The sequence below is a fragment of the Thalassophryne amazonica genome, chromosome 4, assembly GCF_902500255.1.
Source record: "Thalassophryne amazonica chromosome 4, fThaAma1.1, whole genome shotgun sequence".
Classification (NCBI taxonomy): domain Eukaryota; kingdom Metazoa; phylum Chordata; class Actinopteri; order Batrachoidiformes; family Batrachoididae; genus Thalassophryne; species Thalassophryne amazonica.
In genome coordinates, this window is record NC_047106.1 from 19,068,838 (window position 1) to 19,086,898 (window position 18,061).

At 39.7% G+C, this 18,061-nt stretch overlaps 2 protein-coding genes across 2 annotated transcripts in view; both read left to right on the forward strand.

The window, feature by feature from the left end:
* The window catches only part of LOC117509463 (WD repeat-containing protein 81-like), a 43,059-nt gene extending 39,571 nt beyond the window's left edge, over positions 1-3,488 (forward strand). Inside the window, 1 exon segment of the mRNA XM_034169164.1 lies at positions 54-3,488. Within this exon segment, the coding sequence (XP_034025055.1) occupies positions 54-380 (327 nt within the window). The 3' untranslated portion in view covers positions 381-3,488.
* A 2,977-nt stretch (positions 3,489-6,465) lies between these two features.
* Positions 6,466-18,061, forward strand: part of serpinf2b (serpin peptidase inhibitor, clade F (alpha-2 antiplasmin, pigment epithelium derived factor), member 2b) — a 53,460-nt gene continuing 41,864 nt past the window's right edge. The window contains 4 exon segments of the mRNA XM_034169165.1: positions 6,466-6,566; positions 8,493-8,589; positions 8,676-8,747; positions 8,855-9,143. Of these exon segments, the coding sequence (XP_034025056.1) occupies positions 8,536-8,589; positions 8,676-8,747; positions 8,855-9,143 (415 nt within the window). The 5' untranslated portion in view covers positions 6,466-6,566; positions 8,493-8,535.

The window sequence follows — 18,061 nt, forward strand, 5'->3', positions numbered from 1 at the left end:
TCCTCACTTGTGTGTTTTGTTTTGTTTTTTTGTTGTTTTTTTTTCCTTTTCAGGCTGCAGAGGGAAACTTGGTCATCAGTTCATCCACTGACTACACACTCACTGTGTGGAAAGATCTGGAGTCGAAGCCTCTTCGCCAGTACAGGTCACAGTCTGACCCCATCCATGCTTTTGACATTTATGGTTCAGAGATTGTGATTGGAACGGTGGCCAACAAGATCGGGGTGTACTCTATGGCCGATATCTCCCTGAACCCCGACAGCAGCATGAAGCTGAGCTCGGAGAACTTCCGCGGCACTTTGACCAGCTTAGCGGTCCTGCCCACCAAGAGGCTTCTACTGCTGGGGTCTGAGAATGGCGCTATCCGATTACTAGCGTAGGCGGAAATCTGTGGCCGTCAGCTGCACTAAAGAGTCTTAACCACTGACCTGAAAGTGTCTTATTCATGAAAACACCAGAGGCCAGATGCAACGAGTGAAGACTAAACATCTGTACGCACAAAAACAGGCATAGGTATGTGAACCGTGTGTACCCTTGGTTTGCCTTATGTACTTTGGTCTTTACGAAGAAGCACTCGGGCATGAGCCTTATCCACACTTACAGTTAGGACCATAAGTATTTGGACAGTGATCTTCTGTAATTTGGGCTGTGTGCATCATCACAACATAGCTGAAATGAAACAATCACGATGTGCTTGTAGAGTCTTTAAGTGAAGGAAATGAACAAAAATATCATGTTAACCATTTAGGAATTGCAGCTGTTTTTATACACACTCTGTCCATTTTCAGAGGCCATAAGTAATTGCAGGAATTAATACGAAGATTATTTTTATTGAATTGGATCCATTTTACAGCCAGTTTTCTTTGGACAAGTCGGGTAATGGTACATGAACATTTCCAAGTCAGTAAAATATGTCTTGGACTTTATTTAAAACAAGTATGAGGAAATACAAACAGTGTGGAGCGTGCAGTTTTCAAAAGCTGAGTTACTGCATAAGAATGAGATTAGTGAGGGAAGCCATGAAGACAGCCATAAAACTCTGAAGGAGTTATAGGCTTCTGTGGATGTGATTGCAGAAACTGTGCATACGTACCCCCTTGGAAAGCCTACAATACCAGTCGTGGTGTACAGAATGACAATAATGATAATAAAAAGGTCACTGTCCAAATACTTATGGGCCTGAGTGCGTGCCTCTTATCACACTGGAAATTTATACGTCATGATTTATTTGGGTTGGACACCTTGTGAGTTCTCACGGTTCCTATACCTGTAATTGTGTTGTTAGCGTGGGCTAATCATGATGTGTTTTTAAGTCAAATTATTTATTAAAAACAGCTGTTGGGTTCGTAGCCTTAAGTTATCCAATGAATCAATTTTGAACCAACATACATTTTGTACACAATGTTAGGAAGCTCCTTTTCATGCTAGTTACTACTTAAATCGTGAGCTAACAGTTACTTCAATGAAATGTGTTTGTATTAGAAACTGACTGCAAACTATGCCAGTCCCTTTTCTGAAACACTTTACAATATGGCGTAGCAGCATTTTAAAAGATGGATTATGTGTCACGGCTTGTTAATATCAGGGCTAATGCCGTTTCAGACACAGCTTCCATCATATCAGAGGTTAGCAGTGACAGTAGCGCTTGTTATCGGGTGTTTTTGCAAATTGTATGTTTGAGTTGGCCAGAGTTGGCATATCTGCACAAATTATTGAAAAAAACAATTTCCCTTCTTGAGCAAATGCAACATTTGGGTCAGAGGGTAATAAAATAGATTGAAATACAATCAGAATATTTGTTGCCAAAAACAAACGTGTGTATATTTACAAAAATAGTTTCACAGCATTGAGATCTATCCTCAAGCAAATATGGTAGTGATGACTAGTAGAACGGCAGCATTTTATTCCAATCCATAGTCCCAATACTGAATAAATCACTAGAATACTTGGAACAAAGCCATGTGTAGGTCCACCTGCATCACATCGGTAATCGGCACAGTCATTACATGACTATGGTTTTAGGGAACAAGTAGCCAGTCATTGGGGACTTTAAGCAGCGGCCTGGCTTTAGGAATTATGGCATGGTACGGAATTATGAATGTGTGGTTTAAAGCAATATGATTTAGTTGTTGACACCATCTAGCAGTAAAGTTTCAGATTGTAAAGACCCTGTAATCGTGTTCTCAAAGAGGATGATGGTCAGATCATGTGGGAAAATGTTAATGTTTCTGCGTGATCTCAGTTCCAGCGAAGATTGCTCCATCAACTCTGACTCGAATGTTGCTTCTCAAGTAGATTAGGATGAGTAGCATCTAGACCCCCGTATGGTTCAGTAACCCTCAGCTCTAGCATTTACAGAGGTTCAGCAATGTCTGCATATAGTGATGCCATGTCACCTTAAGTTTATATTTCCATTTTTACAGCATTTTGATCACAGTTGTAACCGTAAATTGACATCGGCACTTGAATTGTAGCCAAACCTTGTTCTGCAAGTGTAGCTCGTAACTACACTTGTGCTGATTTATTAGGTGTTTAACAATGAAAGATACAAAGCAAAAGCTTGACAAGCAGAATAATAATAAAAAAGATAAAACTTAACTGTGCGGACTGCCTGTATAGCCAAAATAAGTGTTAGAATCCTGATTTAGTCTCATTAGTGTAACTTTTCTTTGCAGTGTCACCACAAGGAACGCTCGTCGTTTTCTGTAAATATGTTTGTGTGTGGTTTGTACATCTGGCCCCTGGTGTGTGGCATCCGCTCTTTGCCTCTCATTTTGTGACTGAGCTCAGCAAGACTGGTAGCACAAGTTATCACTTCCTCTAAATTTCTTTGAGAACGAGGGCACGCAAGCACACGTTTGTACGAGCTTCATTTCAGCTACATCCTGGCCGCCCTGATGGACCATTAGAATGTCATGTTATTAACGTCTTGTACAGTAAAGCACATAAATTTTCTTTTCTTTAAAATAAAAAAAGGTTTTTGCCTATACATGTGTATATGTAGTATACTGTATACTCTGACCATCTTATCTGAATAAGGTCATTTTTTTGACAGATCACTTATTGTTTTCAAAAGAAAGAATTAGAATTAAGTACTCAGGAAGGTGGAACCAAGTGTGGTTATTATGTAGTGTTTACACTTTCAAATAGATGCAACCACCAAAAATAGAATAACCATATCTTTATTCCCCCTCTTAATATTCCATTACGTACCTACCCAATGCACTGATCAAACTATGCAGTATTTCTTGAACAAAATTGTCTTAATATGTTTGTGTTAACATTATTGGGTTTTTTTTTACATGGTGAACAATAAAACTATTCTTGCTGTTTGTTGATAGTCTCAATATGTCGTTTTATGTCACGTGCAAAAGTCGGTTACTGATGCAGAACCTCGAAATCTGCTGCACAAATACGGCCTAAATTGTAACATTGATTCTCGCTTTTTTAAGACAGGATGTTTTTATCCACTAATAAATGACTTGAATTACTTTGTGATTCTGCATGCTTTAAAAATAATTTATTTAAAAGAAGTAAACTGTATTAACTTCAAGTTGTCAGTTTGTTGTTTAACAATTTGTTACTTAGAAAGGAAACAAATGGTCAATGCTAAGACATTTGTTGTTAAATTTACATAAGCATATTTTTATTTTTTGTAAAAATCTACAGCGATTCATAAGTATTTGGACAGAGTCCTCCTCCCCCATATGATATGTAACTGCAATGGAGTTGTAGTGAAACACTGACGATGTGTTTGCAGTGAAGACTTTTAGCTTTGAGTTAAGGAGTTTAATAAACATGAGAATAATCATTTAGAAATTACAACCTTTTGAATACATGCTACCCCCATTTTCAGAGTTGACAAGTCATTGGACAAGCTCTTATTTTGAATAAAACGCATCGCTTTTGCAGCTAGGGATGGATACATGAACATTTCAAAGTTACCGAATATGTTTTGGCCTTTGTTTATATCAGTCATTAAGAAATACATACACTATAGCCCTGTTTGGTAAATCTGGCTGGTGTATGCAGATCTCAAAAATTGAGTGAGTGTGCAATAAAGAGGCTCCTGAGGAAAGCCACCAAGGCACTGAGACAACTCAAGCAGAGGATTCCATGTTTTTGGAGAAAATGCACCGTGCAGTTTTTCCATCTGTTTCATCACCAGTTATGCTACTTAATAGTGGAGTGTCATAAAGAAGGATTTTCTTTAAAAAAGATGTGAAAAGTCACACAAGAGACATGAGCCCATAACTCCTACAGAGGTATCTTGGTGGCTTCCCTCACTCATCTCCTTGCATAATCACTCAGTTTTTTTGAGAACTGCCTCCTCCAGGTAGATTTACCAAACAGTACAATGTGGGTTGTATTTCTTAAAGATTGATGTAAATGAAGTCCAAGACATGTCCATGTATCTATATCCTGACTGGTCTAAAGAAAATCTATTTTAAAGTGTTGATTTGCATTAATGTTAATCCTTACGGCCTCTGAAACTGACCGACTGCATAAAATTGGCTGTAATTCCTAAATGGTTAATGTGATATTCTTGTCAAACCCCTTTGAATTATGACACAAATCTTATTTCATTTGAACACAAAATTCGGCAACGCGTCACTGTCCTAATACTTATGGGCTTGACAAGATTGGAAACTCTACACTCGTTGTGCCTTATAAGTTATTGGGTACAATTGGATATCTTTTTTGAAGCTTGTTAAAATACTCAGACTAGTCCCTGTTTTTGAGTGATCCACTTCTGTTTGTCTTGCTTGGACTTTTCACGATTCCGGTCTTGCTTTCAGATTTTGGTTGAGCCTTTGGAACTCAAATTGGACAAAGTCCCCTCTTTTGTTTGCAGACTGTTTTTCAGCTGCTGTCACATGTTCTAGAAGATACCACTTTTGACGAGCGGGTAAAATGTGACCAATTTAACCACTAGTTTTGTCTTTGTAGTATTGCAAATTATTTATTGTGCCAACATTCAAACAGGGTATTGGCTCTAATCTTTGACTTCTAGTCACTCTAAACCTATTTTTTTTTCCACAAGATCAAGCATTAAAGTGAAAACCAGCACAATATATATATATATATATATATATATATATATAATTCAAAACTAAGAATCACATGTACATGCATATTCATGCCCTTTTCTCAACTTTGTTGATGCACCTTTGACAGCAATTACAGCCTCAAGTCTTCTAGAATATGATACCACAAGCTTTGTGCAACTTTCTTTGGCCAGTTTTTGCCCATTCCTCTTTGCAGTACCTCTCAAGCTCCATCAGGTTGGATGGGGAGTGTCGGTGCACAGACATTTTTCACATCTCTCCAGAGATGTTCAGTCAGATTCAGGTCTGGACTCTGTCTGGACCACTCAAGGATATTCACAGGGTTGTCCTGAAGCCACTCCTGTAACATCTTGGCTGTGTGCTTAGGGTCATTGTCCTGCTGAAAGATGAACAGTGACCCCAGTCTGAGGTCAAGAGCACTCTGGGGCAGGTTTTCATCCAGGATATCTCTGTACATTGCTGCATTCATCTTTCCTTCAATCCTGACTAGTCTCCCAGTTCCTGCTGCTGAAAAAACATCCCCACAGCATGATGCTGCCACCACCATGCTTCACTGTAGAGATGGTGCCTAGTTTCCTAGAGTGGCAAGCCAGTCTCCAGACCTGAACTCAATAGAAATTCTTTGGAGGGAGCTGAAACTCAAAACCTGCACAATCTGGAGAAAATCTGTGTGGAGGAGTGGACCAAAATCCCTGCTGCAGTGTGCAAACTTGGTCAAGAACTACAGAAAACATCTGACCTATTTAATTGCAAACAAAGGTTTCTGCACCCAATATTAAGATCTGTTTTTATATTGTATCAAGATACTACTTCATTCAATAAAATGCAATCTAATTATTTAAAATCATACAATGTGATGTTTGTGATTTCTTTTAGATTCTTACAGTTGAAGTGTATCTACGATCAAAATTACAGACCTCCATTCTTTGTAGGTGGGAAAACTTGCAAAATTGATATTGGATCAAATACTTATTTACCTCACTGTATGTAGACAGGTGTGTGCCTCTCCAAATCATGTCCAGTCAACTGAATCTCATCTCAAGGATGATCAGTGAAAACAGGATGCACCTGAGCTCAATTTTGAGCTTCATGGCAAAGGCTGTGAATACTTACGTACATGTGATTTCTTTTTTTATTATTATTATTATTATTATTTTTAATAAATTTGCAAAAATCAAAAAAAAAAAAAAACTTTTTCACATTGTCATTATGGGGTATTGTGAGTAGAATTTTGAGAGGGGAAAAAAATAATTTCATCCATTTTGGAATAACATAAAATTTGAGTGAGTGTTGGTGAGTCATGCTTCCAAAAAAGAAAGAAAGAAAAAACAAACAAACTGGTGGTTTAAACAAGGCCTCCAATCAATGCAAGTTGATATTTAACCATTGACTGAGCAGCTGCCAATCTTTTTCTCTCAGGGATTTTGCCATTCGCAGTTGGTCTCTGTGTTTTTGGACAAGACAGCAAGGGGTTTTTTCCCTAATAAAAACATCCAGGTAAGATATATACAAAAAAAATCTATATTTTATCAAATGTATTGAGACACACTGCTAATTTAAGAACTTGCTGTTCAATTTTGAAGTGCTCGGAGAGATTTTTAATGTTTGATCACGAGAAATCTGAAATTGGGAAATCTCCTCATGGTGGATTTCCTTTGGCGTAATAACGGTGACCTAAAAGTTGGTTTTGTCACATATTGGGAGAGCGCAAGTTAAGAAATTGGGCAAGAAAACTTACAGGAAATCTACAGGTTTCTTGTCCAATTTGTTAACTTGCACTGTCCCAATACAAATGCATTGCTTTAAATTAATATTTTGACACCTTTATAGGGATCTACACCCACTCAAATATTTTTGACAAGTCTTATCAATGGTCTATGTATTAATTTCCAAGTTGTTGATGAAAATCCACTAAATCGCAATGTTAAAAAGAAGATGGCTGGCTCCCCCCCCCCCCCCCCCCCCCCTTCTCGGATCCCCTCCAAAAGCACCCCACCATTCCACCAATTTTCAAGAACATTGGTGAGCAGTTTTTTTCATAATCCTTTCTCAGAGCACTGAGAACATTACCTCCCTGGTGGCGGTAAAAACACCTTCATGCTCCTGTGAGGTCAAATGCAGATACTAGTCTGACCCAAGTAATAATTAAATTTCAATAAATTTTTTTATTTTTATTTCACAGTTTGCAGGTGTGGATCTGCAAAAATAAATAAATAAATAAAATAAAATAATAGCTGTGCACTGATTTCACTTGGTCACTGTAAAAAGCATTCTGTGCCCTACATGGTGCACATCTTGCAGCAGCTACATTTTACTGAGCAGTAAAACAGGAATATAAAAGCAACCTCGAAGGCTGGTGAATATGTTGTTGCGTGCACCTGCTGTAACTCTGTGTTTAATGTCTGTAATATTATGTTTTGCAGATGATTTGGTTTCTTTTCATGACTAGAACACAAATTATTATCAACACCTGTTTTATATGGTTAGTTGCATCACATGCTGCGGCAGTGGAAAACTAGTTTCCAATACCATAAATTTTACATTGGAAAAAAAATTTTGAAGGTCAAAGTCCTGTTAGATGTGGCTTTTCATAAGCTAAAATATAATACAATGTTAAATTTAAATGGGCACATAATCTGTAATCTAGATCAGATCAGGATTAAACTTTGTCAGGCGATAGTGAGTGTCAGTCTGCACCTCTTTTTCAAATTTGAGAGTGATTGGGGCACGTTTGATTCAGATATAATGTAAAATATAAAATGGGGTTGTCAATGTTAATGTTAAACTTAAATGGCTACAAAATTTGTTATCTGGATCAGATCCAGATTCAACTTTGTCAGGTGATAGAGAAAGCCAGTCTGCACCTCACTTTCAAATTTGAGAGTGACTGGGGCACGTTTGATTCAGATATAATGTAAATTATACATTAAATGGGGTTTTCAATGTTAAATTTAAATGGCCACAAAATCTGTAATCTGGATCAGATCTGGATCAAAATTTGTCAGTTGATAAAGGATACAATCCTACATAATGGTCTCAAATATGAAAGTTCATGAAAATTTGAAAACTGAAAATTCATTCAATGTTAAAGATAGGGATTGTTACAATATTCCAAAAATTTTCCTGACTTTTCCCTTTGACCTTAAAAATGTAATCAGTTCTTGCCTATCAGGATATGAATCATCAGAAAAAAAAAATTCATGAACAATTGTGGGCTCCAGGTTGTTCACAAACAAACCAAGAAAAAAAAAAAAAAAAAAAAACAGGCGTGAAAACATAACCTCCTCCAACTTCATTGGTGGAGGTTATAAACAAGCATATCAGAGTGCTGCATCGATTACTGGCCAATTTGAAAAGGGTCTGAACCAAAGAGGCATGTGTGTTGTCTCACACAGTGAGTGGTGAAACCTTTTTTTTTTTCAGTCACCATCACCTCCTCTCTGGTTGCAGTTACGTTTTAAAGGACATGGACCTTTGCCTGACACTCCTGTTGATCTGTCTCTGCAGCGAGGGAGTCATTGTAAAGCACATTTCTAAATCTAATTTCATGGCCACATCCAATGAAGGATGCAGAATTTATCATGTCATACTGTTTCCGCTTAACAGAATTCTGAGGTGACTGAGCAGCCGGTCCTTTCGACGACCATTAACATTCCACCACCCAATCACCCCACAGAGGTCAGCCACAAAACAGCAGAATTTGAGAGACTGCATTTATTAAAATGTGATTGCATTTTTTATTTATTTATTATGTATGTGCTTTATCGCTTTTATTCTGCCTACAGAAAACAGAAAATGAAACATCACCAGACTCTAACAATATAAATGCCATAGAAGTGCCTACAATTGCAGGAACCACACCGATAACCAGCACACCCAATATTTCGTCTGAGGAAGAGCTGGGCGAGGATTGTGCATCTGTCAGCCGAAGTTCGCAGTCCAAAGAGTCCGTCGCTCAAGCCATACAGAAACTGGGCGTGAAGCTGCTGCAGAACTTGGAGGCGACGCCAGACCAGCCAAATGTGATCATATCTCCCCTAAGCATATCGTTAGCTCTCTCCCAGCTGGCTTTAGGTACGGATGCCCTCTGGGGTACAGCGGCCGTACAGTGGAAAACAATGCTGGAGGAAATGCTCTGTGGGAGCAAACAGAGTTAGAAATGCATTTCATAGAGGAGTAAACAGGGAGTCTCAGCAGAGGTCTGCACGCTCCAAGTGCCATGCTAGTTCCTGTTGCACTGGAACCTTGGCTCAGCATATTTCAGTTCACAGCACTGAGTTACGTGTGTGGCCACAGGTCTCTGAGAAATGAGAGGCATAGTAAACAAATAATGAATGTTTCTGAGTTTAATGGTATGAATATTTCATCAGGTGAAATAATTAAATATTTGTTCCATTGAAAGAATGAAAAAGCATTCATTATTTGTTTTATATAACGGCTAAAATAGATCCTTGTCATTTGATATTTTATTAATTTCTAAACAACAGAAAAAGTCCTTACATTTTGGTGTTCCACTGGTGCTAAACAGTCCAACACGAACTTGAAATCGGAGTTCAAAATTGCAATGATGTAGTCCGTGAAGCCGTGCATTGACTTTGTGTACTAAAAAAAAAAAGAAAAGAAAAGCTTCCTGAACTTCCTCAGTTCAGCGAAAAATAACGTAATAATGTGTCCAGCTTTTTATCCTAACAGCTGTTCATGCCTCTAGGCGGCTTACAGCGTAGTGGATTTTTTGGGGGAGTTTTTTTGTGTTTGCACCGTCAATTAGCTCCTTCAAATTGTCGTCTGCCAGCAAAACAAACTCCGCAATGCTTAGCTAAATGCCATCCTCGGTAGTGTTAGCACGCGCGGTGGACGGGGCGTGCAATTGCACATTTCATATAGCACCAAAGTTGCACGCTAAAAAGAACTATTGCACGGTCAATGAAACACAATGACAAATGGTACAAATAATCCCTGTCACGTGACATGCAACCCACCAATCAAATTGTAGCGGGATGAAAGTCCCAGGTCCCAATTGAAAAGACGTTCCCGCTAGCTTGGCTAACGAGGAGTTCCCCTTTGGCTGACATGGTAGAGGAACGGTCTTTTGTGCAAGTCGCGTGGGTTCGATCCCCACCGTCGTCCCGGCCACGAAGGTCCTGCTGCTTCAATCTGGCGTCACGAACAGGATGTAGATCACAGAGTATGCTAACATGCACCTGTGACTTTGGGACGAAGTCAAAAATGGTGGGGAGATGTGTAGCGGGATGAAAGTCCCGGGTCCCAATTGAAAAGACGTTCCCGCTAGCTTGGCTAACGGGAGTTCCCCTTTGGCTGACCTGGTAGAGAAACGGTCTTTTGTGCGAGCCGCGTGGGTTCGATCCCCACCGTCGTCCCGGCCACGAAGGTCCTGCTGCTTCAAAATGATAAGGATCCACTTAGCCATTATACAACCCCCGGCAATAATTATGGAATCACCGGCCTCAGAGGATGTTCATTCAGTTGTTTAATTTTGTAGAAAAAAAAAGCAGATCACAGACATGACACAAAACTAAAGTCATTTCAAATGGCACCTTTCTGGCTTTAAGAAACACTATAAGAAATCAGGAAAAAAAACTATGGCAGTCAGTAACGGTTACTTTTTTAGACCAAGCAGAGGGAAAAAAAATATGGACTCACTCAATTCTGAGGAATAAATTATGGAATCACCCTGTAAATTTTCATCCCCAAAACTAACACCTGCATCAAATCAGATCTGCTCATTAGTCTGCATCTAAAAAGGAGTGATCACACCTTGGAGAGCTGTTGCACCAAGTGGACTGACATGAATCATGGCTCCAACACGAGAGATGTCAATTGAAACAAAGGAGAGGATTATCAAACTCTTAAAAGAGGGTAAATCATCACGCAATGTTGCAAAAGATGTTGGCTGTTCAGAGTCAGCTGTGTCTAAACTCTGGACCAAATACAAACAACATGGTAAGGTTGTTAAAGGCAAACATACTGGTAGACCAAGGAAGACATCAAAGCGTCAAGACAGAAAACTTAAAGCAATATGTCTCAAAAATCGAAAATGCACAACAAAACAAATGAGGAACGAATGGGGAGGAAACTGGGGTCATGTCTGTGACTGAAGTGTAAGAAACCGCCTAATGGAAATGGGATTTACATAAGAAAAGCTAAAACGAAAGCCATCATTAACACCTAAACAGAAAAAAAACAAGGTTAAAATGGGCTAAGGAAAAGCATCGTGGACTGTGGATGACTGGATAAAAGTCATATTCAGTGATGAATCTCGAATCTGCATTGGGCAGGTGATGATGCTGGAACTTTGTTTGGTGCCATTCCATGAGATTTATAAAGATGACTGCCTGAAAGAACATGTAAATGTCCACAGTCATTGATGATATGGGGCTGCATGTCAGGTAAAGGCACTGGGGAGATGGCTGTCATTACATCATCATAAATGCACAAGTTTACGTTGATATTTTGAACACTTTCTTATCCCATCAGTTGAAAGGATGTTTGGGGATGATGAAATCATTTTTCAGATGATAATGCATCTTGCCATAGAGCAAAAACTGTGAAAAACATTCCTTGCAAAAAGACACATAGGGTCAATGTCATGGCCTGCAAATAGTCCGGATCTTGATCCAATTGAAAATCTTTGGTGGAAGTTGAAGAAAATGGTCCATGACAAGGCTCCAATCTGCAAAGCTGATCTGGCAACAGGAATCAGAGAAAGTTGGAGCCAGATTGATGAAGAGTACTGTTTGTCACTCATTAAGTCCATGCCTCAGAGACTGCAAGCTGTTATAAAAGCCAGAGGTGGTGCAACAAAATACTAGTGATGTGTTGGAGCGTTCTTTTGTTTTTCATGATTCCATAATTTTCCCTCAGAATTGAGTGATTCCATTTTTTTTTCCCTCTGCTTGGTCTAAAAAAGTAACTGTTACTGACTGCCACAATTTTTTTCCTGATTTCTTATAGTGTTTCTTAAAGCCAGAAAGTTGCCATTTGAAATGACTTTAGTTTTGTGTCATGTCTGTGATCTGCTTTTTTTCTACAAAATTAAACAACTGAATGAACATCCTCCGAGGCCGGTGATTCCATAATTTTTGCCAGGGGTTGTATAATAATAGATACGCCTGCCAACCTCTGATTTTAGCATCTTTTATTTGCATACCTCCTGCTTCCTGGAAGTCGTTACTAGCTATTTGGAATGGAATTGTACAACTCCCATGCACTTGACAGCATGTTACCCGACCGTTATTTTTATCTATGTGGGTTGCGAAAGTTGTTCCCTGACACTCAAGCACTCATTTTCAGTCTCCACACACCTGACTCGGGCTTAACCTGGTTTATGGTTTGTTCATGCATTTTTCCATTTTTGTTGTGCTCCCTTCAATGTTCAACTGTAACATACTGATAATCCATACTTTATAACTTGCTTCTGACGGATTGTTTGTCGCTGTGATGCCACTCTGAACTTCACACGGTTGTATACACTTCTTTTATTTCTGTTTAGCACTCTTCTGGTTATTAATTGTATCTACTCTGAACGTGATTTAACAACAGTCCTGTTGTAGATCGCTAGCGGTTAGCATTCGCTAGTGGTTAGCTTTCGCTAGCTAGGTTGACCCCTCCCCTCGCTGTCGTTATTTTTTATAGCTGTTTCTTTTGTACCCGTTTAATATTTCTGTTCATTTTTCAGTCGAACTGCTGTGAATTTTAAGTAATTATTTTACTCCTGTGTAAACTCTTAGGAGCGGCTAGCATTTTCGCTAGCGGTTAGCTTACGTTAGCTATTTCTTACAATCTTGTTAGTTAATTAACTGTTTAGTGTATTTTATAGCTGCTGCTTTTTTTTACTTATTTAATACTTCTGTTAGTTTTTCAGTGTAACTGCTGTGAATTTTAATTAATTTATTTGCATCTGTGTGAGCCTTAGGAGTGGTTAGCTTATCCATTATTGGTTAGCTCGTGTTTGCTTGGCTACATTCTTGAATTTCATAGTGCACAAAGTATACTACTAATTCTACTTTACACCTTCTGTAAATCCTGCATAATGTTGGAAGCTAGGGTGGCGCTATTAGAGAGCCGTGTCCGTAAGTTAGAGCAGCTTCTTAGCTCTGTGGAGTTAGATGTTACGGGCACTCCAGATGAGGTTAGTGTTGGGCCAGCTAGCGAGCCCATTAGCATCATCTTAGAAACGCCGGCTGTGGAGGACGGCTTTCAGACTGTGGCTAGGCGGAGGAAGCCAGTAGGGCTTGGTGCCCCGTTGTGGCACCCAGGATCACACTCACCAGTGTGAACTGTGAATCGGTTCTCCCCCTTGGATTTACCTGATGTGAATTCTCTGAGCCCACAAGTGACTTCCACTCCTGTCTCTAGACCAGGGGTGGGCAATTAATTTTTACAAGGGGCCACATAGGGAACCTGAATTATACCCAAGGGCCACACCATCGATAACGCGACTGTCTCCCATTACAAATTTTACAAAAAATTACCTATTTAATAGCTTTTATAGGTAATTTTTATTATTGTAATAATAATATGTAAATATTTAAATATACCTAAATAAACCTCTCTAATGATTTGCAACACACAAGCTTGACATTTTTAATATATGTAATAATAATCACAGACCTCATGAGGGCCAGACAGAGACATGCAAAGGGCCACATGTGGCCCCTGGGCCGCAGTTTGCCCAGGTCTGCTCTAGACCGAAACACCGGACTTTAGTGATAGGGGATTCTATCACCCGCAAAGTCAGGTTACAGATGCTGGCTGACGTTAAATGTATTCCTGGGGCCAGAGCTCCCGACATTGCATCTCATCTTAGGGTGCTGACACTGCAGAAGGGAAGACAGATGAAGGAACATGAGATGAGATATAGTCACATAGTTATTCATGTTGGCACTAATGATATCAGGATGAAGCACTCAGAGGTCACAAAAATGGACATAGAGAGGACTTGTGACCTTGCCAGAAATATGTGTCGGCATCGATTAATAGTCTCTGGTCCCCTCCCCTCCCGGGGTACTGATGAGGCATTTAGCAGGCTGACGTCGTTAAATAGGTGGCTGGCGCAGTTTTGTATACAGCAAGGCTTTAGCTTTATTGATAACTGGCCTTCATTCTGGGGCCGCCGTGGCTTGCTGATGCCAATAAAAATCAGTCGTATTACTTTGTCACTGTATATAGGCCTCCTGGCCCATATTCTGAATTCTTAGATGAATTTGGTGCGTTCATCTCTAACTTGTCAACTAGTGTAGATAACATTTTGATCACTGTTGACTTTAACATTCATATAAATAAGCCTTCTGATCCCCTCTGCAAATCATTTATGGAAATTGTGGATGCATTAGGATTTCGGCAATGCATTAGGGATTTGACGCACATTAGTGGAAATACCCTGGATCTGGTTCTCGCACGTGGTATTGCTGTCATGAATATTGACATCATGCCTCTTACATCAGTGGTGTCTGATCACTCACTTATTAAGTTTACAGTTTTGCTGCTGTGTTTAGTGGAACAACAACCTTATATATCATTACGGCGATGCATCAACTCCTCAACTAAGACTGAACTCGAAGCTAGACTGCCTGATGTCTTAGCTTCACATTTGACAAATAGTCAGTAGACAGACTTGTGGATAGTTTAAACTCAGTGCTCAAAACTATAATCGACATGATTGCACCACCTGTGTTAAAACCACACTCCCCCAAATCACAGTCACCTTGGTTCAATGATTATCTGCGTGACCTCAAGCATAAAGCAAGAGGTCTAGAACGGAAATGGCGTTGTTCAAAATTAGAAGTATTTCACCTTGAGTGGCGTGATGGTATCTTAGACTATAAGCATGCATTATTGGCTACAAAGCGGACTTACTACTCTGATTTGATCAACAAAAACAAGCATAACTCAAAGTTCTTATTCGACACGGTGGCAACACTTATGCATGGACAACCACCTGTAGTTAGCTCTCCTTTTACAGCACAAGATTTCCTGGATTACTTTGGGAAGAAAATAGAAGACATCAGGTTAAACATATCCCAGCATGCCTTAACCCAGCCACTACACCCTGCTATTGAGGTGGGCGCCACTGAGGTATTACCTAGATTGACAGAATTTGATAGTATCTCACTAGGCATGCTGACAAAACTCATAATGTCAATAAAAAGCACCACCTGTTTATTTGATCCTATACAAACAAAACTGTTTAAGGACCTGTGGCACACTCTTGGGCCGACTGTGCTGGAAATTATTAATATTTCTTTAACTTCTGGATCTGTTCCTAAATGTTTCAAATCTGCAGTGATTAAACCATTACTTAAGAAATCTAATCTTGACCCTAGTGTATTGACAAACTATCGGCCGATATCAAATCTATCATTTTTCTCTAAAATTCTGGAAAAAGTGGTGTCACGGCAGCTCGTAGACTATCTTACTGAGAATAATCTCTTTGAGCCACTGCAGTCTGCTTTTAGAAAATATCATTCCACAGAGACAGCTCTCACTAAAGTGGTGAATGATCTTCTGCTTACAATGGATTCAGACACCACTACGGTTCTGTTGCTGTTAGATCTCAGTGCTGCATTTGATACAGTGGATCATCATATTCTATTTGATAGGCTGGAAAAATATTTTGGGATTACTGGGAGTGCCATTGCATGGCTGACGTCATACTTGACCAGTTGTTCTCACTGTGTTTTGTACAGTAACACTAACTCTAACCTTAGTGACATGAAATTTGGGGTTCCACAGGGGTCTGTCTTAGGCCCCCTGCTTTTCTCCCTTTATATAGCACCCCTTGGGCACATATTGTGGCGTTTTGGGATTACCTTTCACTGCTATGCAGATGATACTCAGTTGTACATGCCGATAACTGCTGGTAATCTCATTCACATAAAATCCTTAGAAGATTGCCTTGCAGCAGTGAGAAGTTGGATGTCTAGAAACTTCCTACTTTTAAACTCTGATAAGACTGAAATGATGGTTCTTGGTCCAGTGAGACATCGGCATCAATTTGACCAGTTAACGCTCAGCCTCGGCTCGTGTGTCATACATCACACTGACAAAGTGAGGAACCTTGGGGTAATTTTTGATCCTTCGTTGTCCTTTGGCCTCCATATTAGAAATATTACTAGAACTGCTTTCTTCCACCTGCGAAATATAGCGAAGATTTGTCCCCTCCTGTCTATGGCTGATGCTGAGACCCTGATCCATGCATTTATCTCTTCTAGACTGGACTACTGCAATGTTCTATTTTCTGGTTTACTGCAGTCTAGCATTAGGGGTCTCCAATTGGTTCAAAATGCTGCAGCCAGACTTTTGACACGAAGCATAAAGTTCGACCACATTACACCCATTTTGGCATCCCTTCACTGGCTTCCTGTCCCAGTGAGATCAGATTTTAAGGTTCTGCTACTAACCTATAAAATTATTCATGGACTGGCACCTCCCTACCTAGCTGACCTAGTTAAACCTTACGTACCAGCCCGGGCTTTATGTTCTCAGGGTGCAGGACTACTTTGTGTCCCTAAGGTGAATAAGAAGTCTGCGGGTCACAGAGCTTTCTCTTATCGTGCCCCTGTTCTGTGGAATGATCTCCCTGCATCAATAAAACAGATTCTGTGGCGATTTTCAAGTCCAGACTTAAGACGCACTTATTTTCCCTTTCATATGGCTAGCATACTGGTACAGTTTTGTTTTACGCTTTTTACTTTTTTAATTCATTTGTTAGTAAGTGGAGCGGGCTGCTGCCTCAACTTTACCTAAATTCTGAGTCTTTTAGTGAAGTTTAGGGCTAGTGGCCGGCGATCACCTTAGTACTTCTGTTTTTCTTGTTTAATGCTGGCAAATTATACAGTATTTTTTTTGTCTTTCTGATGCCTGATTCTGTTTTTCTCTCTGTTTAAGGTGCAGCTCCATCCAGAGATGGGAGTTGTATTCGTGTTGGCGATCCTCCTGTCCTGTGCGCCAATAGCATTTCTTGTATATTTGTCCGTGAATTGTTCTGTGAATTGTTCTGTAATTTATGTTTGTAGCATGGCCCAAGCACAGGGTCACCCCTTTGAGTCTGGTCTGCTTGAGGTTTCTTCCTCAGAGGGAGTTTTTCCTTACCACTGTTGCTCTGGGGGTTGGTAAGGTTAGACCTTAACTGTGTGAAGTGCTTTGAGGCAACTCTGTTGTGATTTGGCGCTATATAAATGAAAATAAATTGAAACTGAAAAAATTATTGCACATTTCCTACAAAACAGTAATTAGTGCATTTAATGATTTTGTGTAAACATCCTGCTGGACTCCAGCCTGACATATTGCACCTGGAATCATTACAGGCGCAGCAGGTGAGGACCGAGGAGCTTCTCATGCATCATCTCCATGGCAACATTCTACCTTGCTACCACCAGTCCCTGTGTAATGTCTTACAGGGGCTGAAAAACAACGATCTGCACATCGCCACACGCACCTTCATACGCCAAGGTTACTGCTGAGAAGATCAAGGCTTCATAGTGGAAAAATAAAAACATTAGATTAATTATTGGCTCATATTACTTGTAATTCTTAATTTGACTTTTGAAAAGCAGAACCTGACCATGTGTGTTTTTAATGTGTTGTAGGGTTCGTGTTGAAGCCAGACTTTATCCAAGAGTCTCTGCAGTTCTATGAATCAGAACCAGTGGTCTTGCAGAGCCTGCAACAAATCAACGACTGGGTAGCAAATGCAACAAAAGGAACGATGACAAACTTCTTATCTGCTTTACCGCCAAGCATTCTCCTCATGCTCATTAATGCCGTCCATTTTAAAGGTAAATAAGACTAAAACTACATTGCAGCACTCTAACGAGTACGAAGTTCACCATCATAGGGATACTATATGAGTGGGGGAATGTGTATTCTACTTCTTGGCAGCAGACTGGCTCTGACCTTGATTGTGACCTTCAAGGTCAGATATGAATGTATATTTTGAAAGGCCAAATATGACTCTAGTTTTATAGTAACCA